General features: G+C 41.7%; 1 protein-coding gene across 1 annotated transcript in view; it reads left to right on the forward strand.

Annotated features, from left to right (window-relative positions):
• Positions 1-12,837, forward strand: part of LOC101864619 (ATP-dependent RNA helicase dbp2) — a 69,005-nt gene that overhangs the window by 34,639 nt on the left and 21,529 nt on the right. Inside the window, exon 11 of the mRNA XM_005098455.3 lies at positions 7,136-7,195. Coding sequence (XP_005098512.1) covers positions 7,136-7,195 — 60 coding nt within the window. The remainder of the gene's footprint in view (positions 1-7,135; positions 7,196-12,837) is intronic.

Consider the following 12,837-nt stretch of genomic DNA (forward strand, 5'->3'; position numbering starts at 1 on the left):
TTTTCTTATGTCGTCATCAAATCTAAACATGTTATGTTCTAAAATTTAAGCCAAATAATGGTTAACATCGCACTGCATTCCAATGGTCAAGTAGTGGTAGATCTACATGCAACCACGCGTGCTTGGCTAGATGTCAACGAGAGGGGAAAATTTTATGTAAATTGATGATATGTTCCAAAATGGCAACAAACATTTATCCACTATGATGACTATGTGTCGTCGTGGTTATGTGCGAAAGATATTTGATATTTTGCAAATGTGGATTAAGTGGCTTTTTTTTCCACCATTAACATGCGTTATAAGTCAAACTGATTCTCCTAAATCTTTGTTTGCCAAAATTTCCAAAAAATGAATTAAAATATGAAAATGGAAAGTTTTTCATTTCTTTCGGACATAACCATGATGACACAAATGCCAACTCAAAGACATTCAGAATTTCTTTTTTCATTGGTTTTGTATGCTGTTCATGCTTATGTTTGAAAATTAAAGCAATGAGGAAACTAATTAGAATAATTTTATATTCCCTAAGAAATGACTTTTCAGAGTATTTTTCATTTTGTGTCATCATGGTTATGTTCGAAAGATATTAGATATTTTGCAGAGATTCATAGTAAAAGGTAAATAAAGTGGGCGTTTTTTCATCATTAACATGCATTGTGAGTCAAACTGAATCTTTTGAATATTTGTTCGCCCAAATTTTCATAAAAGAAATTAAGATGTGAAAACAGAAAGTTTTTTCATTTCTTTTGGACATAACTATGATGACACAACTGCAAACACAACGGCTTTCAGAATTTCTTATTTGGGGGCTCTTGTGGCCTAGAGGTTAAGATGTTGGCCTCTCATTCAAAAGGTCCCGGGTTTGAATCCGGGTAGCGACCGAAAAATTTCTTCTCTAAAATTGTCTCCTTTCACCTCCTTTCCTGCTCTCTAGCAATATTCTGTCGTCTGCTTTCGTCTCCTCTTTCTGCCCCCACCCCCTCACCTCCTTTGCCCCCTCCTCTGGGCTCCTGACTCTTTCTGCAGCCTTTCTACTGCTACTCCTTGACTCCTTCTTACAGCTGTCTTTCTGCCACACCCCTGATCTTCTGATAGGAAAGATCTACACCTAGCTTTCTCGGACAAGAGCGAAAAATCTTGGAGGGCCCGTGTACAAGTTGCGCACGTTAAAGATCCCTTGGTGGTCTAAAATCGATAACAGTATTCTTCGGCCGCCACCCGGGCAAAATTCAAAATTTCCTACCAACTAAAAATATTAGGTGTGTCCCGCGCGCTCATATGACCTTATGCAGTTGCGAGCGCTGTAAAACACTTACGAAAAAAAAAAAGAATTTCATATTTCTCTGATCCTCACCATTTTATATGCTCTTCATACTTATGTTTGAAAATTAAAGCAATAAGAAAACTGTTAAAATAATTTTGTATCATGTACAAATTCTTAAAAAATGTGTCATCATAATTTGATTTGACGTTACGTAATGCCAGTTACACAGCTTAGCATGCTGTCTGTAGGTCGGTAAATACATGTTATTGTAGGAGGAGATATACATGAATAAAAAAAAAATTCAAGTAAAAACGAAATGTTAAAAACTTTATCATCAACCCTCTGTGCTACATTTTAGATATCCACCTATTGGCAAAAGCTCATCTACTTGTATATGAGTGTGGCCTCTGATAAGATTTTGTATTCAATTTGGGTGTTTGCTTTAATTGAAAAGGCACTTTTGGCGTTAGAAATAGATGCAATTTTGTGCTGATACACACACGCGCACACACACACACACACGCACACGCACACGCTCTCACACACACACACATGCACACACACACACACACACACACACACACACACACACACACACACACACACTCACATATTCTCTCTCTCTGTCTCTCTATCTGTCCGTCTATCCCATGAAAGGAGGGTCGACGTAGAGCTTCAGGTGTTTGCGGTTCCGGCGGTAAGCGCGATCCCCAGACTGTATGATGTAAGACCTTGGTGCACACAACCGCAGGGCCACGCCACTCCTTGTCGTTCTCCAGCTTCTGCAGGACGAGCTGACCAGGATTCAGCTCCGGGAGGTTCTGGGCTCCGTGACGTCTGTCAAAAGCTTGTTTGTACTTAGGCTTCGAATCAGCATCTCTGGCTGCAATCTTCGTCCTGTCGTAGACCTGCTGGTTCAGGTTTGACGGTAGAGTTGGCAGGGTCGCCCTCAGGCATCGCCCAAGAGCAGGTTCCGCTGGGCTCGCCCCCGTCGGTGACACCGGTGTAGACCTGTAGATCAGGAATGCGAGAAATAGGTCGTCCTGATTCAGGGCTTTCTCCACCTCCTCGACTGCTCTCTCCGACCCGCCGTTGCTCTGGGGAAAATGAGGACTGCTGGTCGTGTGTTTAAACCCACAGCCCTTGGCGAACTTGTGGAAACGGTCTGACACAAACTGGGGACCGTTGTCAGTCACCAGTAGTTCTGGAATGCCAAACCGAGCGAAGATGTTTTTCAGTTTGTACACAACAGTCTCTGAGGTGGTGTCTGACATGTAGGCCACCTCCAAGTACAGTGAGAAGTAGTCCACGAGTACCAGGTAGTCATGTCCCTTGTAGTTGCAGAGGTTAGCACCAACCATTTGGAACGGCCGCTCAGGTAGAGCTGTCAGGTTAACAGGTTCGCTTGGTTGTGCTGGACGTTTCCGCTGGCAATGGTCGCATCTTGAGACGACTTCCCGTATCTCGGAGCTGAGACCAGGCCACCAAATGGAAGATTCAGCCTGTTCTGGACACTTCGACACTCCGAGGTAACCGTCGTGGATCCTGCCGAGCATCTCTCCTCGCATTGCCTTGGGGATTACGATGCAGTTACCTCTGACGAGTAGTCCATGGACTTCGCTCAGTTCACTGGAGACTGCGTAGAGGTCGCAAGCTTTGGACTTTACGTTTTGGATGAATTTCGGCCAACCGCTTCTGGTGTACTGTATCGCAGCACTGATCGCTGGATTCTGTTGAGACTTGTTTCTCATTTCGTCAAGTTTGCTATCTTTGGCATTCCATGACATCTGGATTGCATCGACTTGAGCCTCGATTTCTTCATCAAATTCTTCAGGTTCGGTGCATACTACTGGACTTCGGGACAAGGAGTCTGCGACAGTCATGTTTTTCCCTTGGGTGTATTCTGTCTTTCCGCTGTAGCGCATCATCCTCATCAGCATCCGTTGGCAGCGGACAGGTGCATCATTCAGTTCCATAGAGTTGATCAGGGGCACAATGGGCTTGTGGTCGGTGAACAGTGTGAATGAAGGCAGCCCGATGAGGTAACGATCGAACTTTTCGCACGCCCAGGTGGCCGCCTACTGTTCCTTTTAAATCTGAGCGTAGTTCTTCTCGGCCCTAGATAGAATTCTGGAACAGTAGGCGACTGGCTGAAGATCCCCCCCTGTCCTCCTGGAGGAGAACTCCCCCCAGTCCATAGCTGCTTGCATCAACGCTTACAACGACAGGCTTCCTCATGTGGAAGAAGGCGAGTGTTGGAGCTGACGACAGCAATTTATTGACTTCAGTGAAGGCAGATGACTGCGCTGGAGTCCACGCCCACTCAGCATCGTGATTCAGAATATCGGTGAACGGCTTCATGACTGTTGACAAATTTGGCACAAACCTGCCCAAATAGTTCACCATGCCGAGCACTCGTCGTAAGTCTGTAATGTTGTCTGGCTCTGGCATCTCAGTGATGGCGCTGACCTTGGATGAATTTGGCCTTACACCCTTCCCGCTGATGATGTGTCCAAGAAAATCAATTTCATCCTTGTCAAACTTGCTCTTGGATTTGTTCAACTTGACCCCATGCTCCTTTAGCCGCTGGAAGACTTTCTTTTTCAGATTATCATTTCCTCCTGACCATCCGTGTTCAGGAGGATATCGTCCATAAAGCACTCAACACTGTCTATGCCCGCTAGAATGTCTTGCTTCGTGCGCTGAATATCTCAGGCGCAGAGGTGATTCCAAAGCAGAGACGTCTGTAGAAGTACCGACCGAACGGGGTAATAAAAATAGTCAGCTTCGCAGAGTCGTCGTCTAGCGCCAACTACCAAAAAGAAGTTGCAGCAAGCTTGCTGAATGTGTTTGATCCGCTGAGTTTGTACCAGATGTCGTCTATAGTGGACAGCATGAATCATTCACGCTTCACCGACAGGTTGAGCTTTTTCAGATCTGTGCAGATTCTTACGTTACCAGACCTTTTTCCGACCGGGACCATGGGCGCGCACCAGTCAGTTGGAGCACTGATCTTCTCAATGACACATGCAGCCTCCATGCGGTCTAGTTCAGCTTTGACTTCGTCCATAAGTGGAATGGGAATCCGACGTGCAACGTTCACGGAGTATGGCTGTGCATCTTCTTTCAAGATGATTTTCAGTGGCTCGCAGCATATAGGTTTAGCTCCCACATCGCCGAACACGAGGTTGGCGGAGTCTATTCTGTCTCGAGAGATCAGTCCCAGACGAACTGCAGCGTCGCAACTGAGAAGGCAGTCAGTGTCGTCGTCAAGGACGAAAACACGGAACGCAAAGTTGCGATTGTTATGCTGAGTAGTCGCGATAAATTCTCCCACGCTCCTTATAACTCCACCAGGACTGCGAAGAACTGCATTTTCTACATCAATCTGGAAAAACTGTTACAATAGCTTGACTTCCAAGCCATGAGTAGGCATTGATGCAACGAAGCCATTGACCTATTTGCCGAAGAATCTCTTAAACTACCTGAAAATAAAAATAATAAAACCCCTTTCTCTGACAGGAAACTGGAAGTAAAAGAACACATCACATCTTCCTGGTCCCAAATTTGGAACCAACAAATACACAACAAACTCCATTATTCAACTGAAACTTGCGCCCAGGAAACCCATGTCTCTCCCCCGAAGAAAAAATGTTATTTACACAAGATTAAAAATCGGACACACGCACATCACACGCAAACATTTACTCAAAGGAGAGTAAGCTCCTTTTTGCGTGGCGTGCAACACATACTTTACAGTTCGGCACATCCTGAAGAAATGTGTCGACTTCAATTATATACATACAAAATACTTTAAATGTAAAAATGTCAAAACTCTTTTTGACATTGTTAACCCGAGAAAAATTTTAAGTTATATTAAAGAAATTAGACTGTTTAATAGGATATGAAAACATTAAGTTATCGTTGTTGGTGTATATACATACACTGAAATAAATAATGTTAATACAAATGTATACAAGTATAAGAGTCTTTACCACATTTACAAACATTTTCATAAATGTCTGTCCGTCCTTTTGCTTTTAGTATGATGATGAAAATATGACCGTGTGCAGTTGCGAGCGCAGAAAAACTCTTACTAAAACATGACAAGATCCTAGATTTGTTGCAGTAAAACCTGTTGGCACTTAAATGACCAAAATTGAGTCGATAGTGCAGTAAAACACCTACTCAATCAATCAAGCAATCTAGATGCAAGACTGGTATTGGTTGTTTTTCTTTTGTTGTTGTTTTTTTTAAATTTTTGGTAAGTGTTATACAGTGCTTGCAACTGCATATTCATATTATGGTCATATGAGTGCGCGGGACACATTAAACATTTTTGGTTATTAAGAAATTTTGAATTTTGCTCGTGTGGCGGGACCACAGATATTTTTTGCCCTTGTCTGAGAAGGCTAGGTGTAGATCTTTCCTACCATAGATCAGGAGTGTGGCTGAAAGACAGCAGTAAGAAGGAGCCAAGGAGTAGCAGTAGAAAGGCTTCCGAAAAAGTCAGATACCCAGAGGAGGGGGCAAAGGAGGTGAGGCGCTGGGGGCTGAAAGTGGAGACGAGAGCAGACATTAGAACATTGCTAGAGAGCAGGATAGGAGGTGAAAGGAGACAATTTTACTTTTTTAGAGAAGAAGATTTTTCCGTCGCTACCCGAATTCGAACCCAGGACCTTTGAATAAGAGGCGGACACCTTAACCTCTAGGCCACAAGAGCCCCCTCAGATAGATATGATGGCGTCTTATCTTTAAGACATTTATAACAGATGGTAGAAACTCTGTACTGGATTCTTTTATCAACTGGAAGCCAATGCAGAGCTTTAAACATTTTTTATGCAGGATCTTTCTTTTTTTTCTTCACTACACACTACTGTCAAAATGAAATTTTGTAATCGTGTTTATAGTCAGTTTGTGTGGGGTAATATATTTGAAGGCTGTTTTTATGCTTTGATGAAAGGTAACCATTGCAATAGAACATCTCAATCCTTTTTAGAAAAAAGAAAAACTCTACATGACATTCCAAAACTTTAGTATCGAATAGTGTTGACTAAGTGACGAAATATTTAAATACCAGGTCTAAATAAAAAGAGGACCCACTAAAACGGCAATGACTCGGTTATCTTTGAACCAGTTTTAATAAAACTTTACAGAAATAACATTCAGTGAACATGCCTTTCATTAAAAAAAAATTTAGTCAGTGTGGTCACAACACAATGATTTATGATTCATAATGACATGGGCTGGGAACTCTGTCAGAGATGGAAAGCAAAACATTTTTGGTAGGGGGCATTGCCTGAAGCCAACTGGTTCCCACGTGACACAATATCTTTTAATAAGCCCCCTCCCCACAAAAAAAAAAAGGAAAAACTGACTTCTGAAAATAACTTTTAGTGCCCAGGAGTCACATCAGTTAATTTTAAAGTAATAGGATATTGTGGGCCTTTGGATTCTTCTCCAGGTCAATTGGCTAAGATCCTGGTTTGCCTAAGATCCCGCATTTTCCTTTCTCCCGAACACCGGGGTCTTAGGCGGAGACTACTAAGGGGATCATTCTTAATAAGTATTGAGTACTAGTACTACTATTGAACGCCCACCACTAATTTTGGCGTTTGTGGTACTTTGTTTATGAAACAGAAGCGATCGGTTTCAGCAGTTACTGAATGGGTTAAAATGGCTTGGCTTTATTGTTTGAAAGGATTCCTCAACTCTTATAGATTCTTAGCTATTTCAATTACCTCAAAATATGTTATTGAAAGTCGATATTTTGATGCCAGCAGAATGTTTATGCCCAATGCCATCCTTTTAAGCTTCCAACAAGTATTTAAACTTTTGTATAGTCATCTTGTTTTCATATTGTCTTTCCAGAATTCCGCAGTGGGAAAACTCCCATTCTCCTTGCCACTGATGTTGCTTCACGGGGTTTGGGTAAGTCAGGAGCACTCATGGACAAAGCAAAATACGTTGAATGAAGATGTGGTGACATACAATTGTGATGAACCAGTAGTTTACGGTGATAAGTGATATTACATGCTGTTTCCTTTTTTTACTTTTTTTTTTTGGGGGGGGGGGGGATAAACTGGTTTAGTGCAGTGTATAAAGATTGTTCACATTATCAAAGTATGTTTGTCAGGAGAATATGCATGCTACTTTTATTATGACTTTTGTTCTTATGTTTATTGTAAGCGGGGACATGTGTGTGGTTTACTTCGAATCTTTAAGGAAGGCTGTCCAAGTCTAGATCGGGGTGCCAGAGAAACTTGTGTCTCTTCTTTCTTTGGTGTTCTTAATTTTAATTGTCTGTCTTACATTAATGTCATCCCTGTCCCCCCCCAAAAAACAACAACAACAAACAAACAAAAAACAAAGAGCAACTCTTTCCTAAGTAACTGAATATTTTTCATGCAACAGCGATATGCTGTCGGCGTATCCACTTCTCATTCTTTCATTTTAGTTCCTCATCTCTACTGCCTCCAATGTGCGCCAACCCTCCTGCCTTTTCAACATCCCAAATAAATAAAGGTTTGAAGGGTGACCTTATTTTTAGGCCACATATGGCCTCTTTAAGCTAAACCCCCTCCCTAACCTTATTAACCTATATAAGTTAAACCCCCTCCTTAACATATTTAGGCTGCATATGGCCTATATAAGCTAAAAACCCCTACCTAACCTTATTTAGGCCACATATGGCCTTTTTAAGCTAGCCCCCCACCTGACCTTATTTAGGCCACATATCGTAGGTCACCTGATGAAATCGTGAATTCATCTGCACTATTCAAAAGCCAATATATTACTTGGAATATGGTAAAAATGAAAACTGTTAATTCTTTTGTCAGTCAGTGCATTACAAATTTCATTACTGCATGTATTAGATTTCTAATAGTATTGAATGTTTGCCAAGATACTAGAAATGAGAAAGAGACCAATTGTAGAGACTCAACTCGGGGAATTCCAGTTTGGCTTTAGAAAAGGCAGGGGCTGTACTGACGCTATTTTTGCATTAAGACGGTTGTGTGAGACTGCCATTGCACATGACAAAGACCTCAGTATCGTCTTCGTGGACCAGGAAAAAGCATCTGTTTGACCGGGTAAATAGATGTCAACTTTGGGAAGTCTTAGAGGAATATTGTGTAACAGGACAATTGCTGGAAAACATCATGGCACTTTATAAAAACAGCCTGTGTGCCGTAAGATCAACAGAACGATTATCGGACTGGTTCCCGATCAAATCTGGGCTGAGACTAGGGTGTGCTCTCTCTCTGCTTCTCTTCATCACTTAAATGGATAAGGTCCCGAAAACAGCAAATGACAACATCACTGAACTGAACAAGGTTCTATTTGCTGATGACCAGAGTATACTAAATATTTTTTTAAAGTATGTCTCTCTCTCTCTCTCTCTCTCTCTCTCTCTCTCTCTCTCTCTCTCTCTCTCTCTCTCTCTCTCTCTCTCCCTCCCTCCCTCCCTCCCTCCCTCCCTCCCTCCCTCCCTCCCTCCCTCCCTCTCTCTCTCTCTCCCTCTCTCTCTCTCTCTCTCTCTCTCTCTCTCTCTCTCTCTCTCTCTCTCTCTCTCTCCCACCCCTCTCTTTGGGGGGTGGGGGTGGGGGGGGGGAGTATGTGTGTAGGCGGAAATTGGGTTGATGTGTGTAGGCGGAAAGGGGGTAGGGGTGTGAATTGTCAGATTCCCACAGTTTTAAAAAAAATGTTGTTAACCCACCCACTTTTAGCGGTTAATTTTGTTGCCTTTAGTTGAAGCTGGTTGATCTCTGACAGCTGTTTTAGAAAGCTTGAGGTCTGGTTCTTAAAACCTTTGAATGGCCTGACCAAAGCATATCATTTAATTGGCATCAAGTATTCATATTTTTTTGTTACCTTCCTACAAGATCACCCCAGAGTATCTTGTTATGTAGTTTTGATGCATTTTGTGTGAACTAGTCTACTATTTTCTGTCACCTGTTAGGTTCCTAACTGCCCAGTGTGTGTTTCAACAGAGCTGGTGCCTCGTCTGGACTCTGACCATGACTGGACAACCGTGCAGCGAGAAATAGGAGAGACAACCTACATCCCAAATACTCTCTGCCTACTTTCCTCATGACCCTCTACTCTTATGGGCCAGTGATCACGGACTGCCCTTTTCTGGGGGCCTGATGTTCATTGGATACTTTTTTTCTGTCTCCTGCCGGAGTGGCAGGGTACTGATTAGTATACTGTCAGTTCTGTCTTGTGGGACCAAGTCAGGATAAAGTACTAGACACTTGGTGGTCTCCTGTGTGGCAGGAGTTCAAGGACTGGTTGAGATCTCTGACGGGTCAGCTCCCTTATCTCCATGCGCTGCGCCCCCTGCCCCATGTACCTACAGGCTGACAAAGGCTTCCTCTCTTGCCATCAGTCTCCACTCACCCAGAGGGAGCTGGAGATGCTGAATAGATTGTTAATTTCCAAATTAAGCTGTTTCCATAGCATACCATTGTTGGTTGCAAGACTGACCTGTATGAAATGCGCCATTGAAATCCAAGCAGGCCCTTCTCCTTTGGGGGCCAGTGCAAGCGTGAGCAATGTCAGGGACGTGGGCACAAGTATGGGCATCACAGACTGGTCGCTGCAGTTTCTTTTGTGCTTGTGTAAGTTCTATATGGCACTCTTGTTTCAGTTATAGTCTGTGTCATATTTGTTGTAAATCTTTGTCTTTTTTTATTGTGGGATTATGTTAATGTTTAATGCGTCGTTAGTGTTTAAGATAAGTGCCATGAACAAGCACAACTCTCTACCACCAGTGTCCCATGCGTTTTGTGCTCACAAAGTGAAAAATATTCACTGACCTGACTTGCAAATTGTTTGAGCCAAACTTTACAAAATATGGCTGCAATAAATGGGATCTCTCAGCCCCTCAACCTGCCACACCACCCCTTCCAAATTTTTTTAAAGCGCGTTAGTCAACCATCTCTGTAGGTGATACGGCTCTCACTGTTTTCGCTTGTTCGCGGCTAAAGTCATGTGATCAGACGAGGTGAAATAAAACCAGGATTTTTAGTTTGGGAATTTGCCTCCATACCATACACTTATTTGTCTCCTCTCTGTCCATAATTTTTGTGGCTCCCTCTGCATCAAATGGGATGATATCTAAAGTACTGTTAAAAATATTTATCATAACATAAAGCATGGAGCAACAACTGGTTGAAAAAAATTGATTTGATTCTAAAGGTTACGGGGTTGTTTTTTTAAAGAGGGACGACTCAAATGGAACAAATTTTTCTTCATGATGTAGTGAATGTGAACTTGACAGTGTGATTAGATTTTAAGGAGTCTTGACGCCAATGTTGGAGTTTCCTATCTTCATATTTAGAGGCTATAGCTTGTTCACTCTTTTCTGACTGCGGTTAAGACAAGATAAATGAAATCGCTTTGTTTAACCCTATCCGTATCATTTTGTACCCCCCGGGGTTGTATTTTTCACATTTTAGAATACTTCTAGTACGAAGATCTCTGAAAATTTCAGTATTTCTCAAAGAATCATTTTGACAAACTGCTATGCAAAGCGTACGGATCGGATTAATGAGTAAATTTCCTCTTTGAAAGTGGTGGCACAGAGTTCTCCCCGTCATATGGATACAATACGTACGGATAGGGTTAATCTTTGCATACGGGTCCAAAAGTTGGATGACCAACAGAATCTAAAAGCCCATTCATAAAGATCACTGCAAATTAAGGTTCCAACCCATTTTATTTGATGTAAGCCTAAAGTAAGTAAAAAATAATAGTGGATTTATACATACACCTAAAACATTTTACAGTTGGCATATTTTCTTCAACAACACATTTTAATGTACGCTTGAGAAAATACAAGTAAAAAGACGGAGTAAGTCATTTTGGAGACGTCTTTGCAGTGGGGGATGAAGTCTACAAGCTTACACTACTGAAATGGGGGTGCAGGGTGGTGTTGCTGTTTCAAAATGAGCAATTTATAGGCAAGGTTACTGTAAGTCATTTATTTTAGTGATCCTATGTATGCATCCAAAGAGCATATTTTAATGTAAGACACAGAGAAAAACGTTTTTAATACTAACTGGATCTGGATTTAAAAAAAAAAAAATTTTTGTTTGGTTGCTGGCCTGAAGAAGTGCCGTGCAAAGTTTCATGGACATACTTAAATTGATAAATGAGCTAGAGTTTTTTTTAACATGGACAGACAAAAATGAACAAGCTGTAGTTGGTAGGTGCCATTGGTAGCTCCTTGTTTTCTTTCACTCTGTTGTTTCTGTTTGTCTGTTTTTCTTTTTTCAGCACTAAATGACTGTTTTTAAAGGTGTTGATGTGCATCCCTTTACTCAAACTATGGACCGAACAAATATCTTCATGTTTTGGGATACATTTTTCAGGAACACAACTTTGATTGGATGTTTTTTATGGGGTATTAGTTGTAGTGTAAGCCCATGGATGCAAGCTTTAAATGTATGTGTGTGTTGGGGATGGGGGGTGGGGTGGGGTACCTGAAGACCAAATTAGTTATTTAATTTAAGGGACTTATTTGGAAGGTGCTTAACAGGTGTAATTTTGCCAAGTTGAGAAAGGGCGATCCAGCATCGTGCAGCTTTTTGGGCAATATGTTTGCCCTGGAAATGTTTTTTTAATAATTCAAATGATATCATTTGAACAGTCAAACCTTGTTGTACCGCCAACCCCACTTATCGCCAGGTTTTGCCTTTTCACTAAAAAGAAAGCCTCTATATAAGTAAAATATTTGCACATTTATGTCACCATCTGCAAACTGTCTGAGTTTTACAGTCCTTATATAATAATAGATAATATTTAGCATTTGTGTTGCGCATATCCCCGCTGGACAGAAAGCTCTATGCACTTTACACTTTATTATTAAAACTAATGTAAATTTGCCCCACTAAGCCACGAGCAGACTAGCTGCCGGAGGTACACATGGGACATGGCACCCACTGGGTAGCTGCTTTATAATCTCTCTCCTACACATGTGTCTGCAAGCTAGGCCTAAATCTAAAGCTTGTGACTGATTTGCTCCCTCCCTTATCCATTCAACCTCCCCACCTTTGTCTTGTAGAATTCAGGCAGAGTGCACAGAAGATCGGCTTTTTTTTTGCCCTTCAAGTCAATCAGTCCTTGAGTCGATTTGAGTTATATAGACAGTGTGTGTCCTTTTAAATAGAACCCAACCAAAATGGCTGCTTAAAAAAAAAAAATTTTGGCGTTTTTATGTTTCCATCGACCCAATTTAAATCGTTTAAGGAGCAGGCTTCTAACTCTGCCTGTCAGGACCAACCCAGGCTGAGAGCGAAACAACATCCTTGCTTTATAAATGAAATCTGTTAATATTATTAGTATTATGATGTGCTTCAAGTTGCTTAACTCCCAGCAGTTTTGAATATTTTGGCTTTTTCATTTATGTCGCTGGGGTCCTCCATACCCTCAAGCCCCTTGCAATAATCTATCTACTCCAGATGAACATATTGGATTGTCTTTCAGACTTAGCCAATAGATTTCATTTTTTGTCTAGCTATCTTGAAGTGGGACTTTTTCTTTCTTGTTAATAAACATAGAAACAAAAA

This window comes from Aplysia californica, unplaced genomic scaffold, assembly GCF_000002075.1.
Source record: "Aplysia californica isolate F4 #8 unplaced genomic scaffold, AplCal3.0 scaffold00183, whole genome shotgun sequence".
Lineage (NCBI taxonomy): Eukaryota > Metazoa > Mollusca > Gastropoda > Aplysiida > Aplysiidae > Aplysia > Aplysia californica.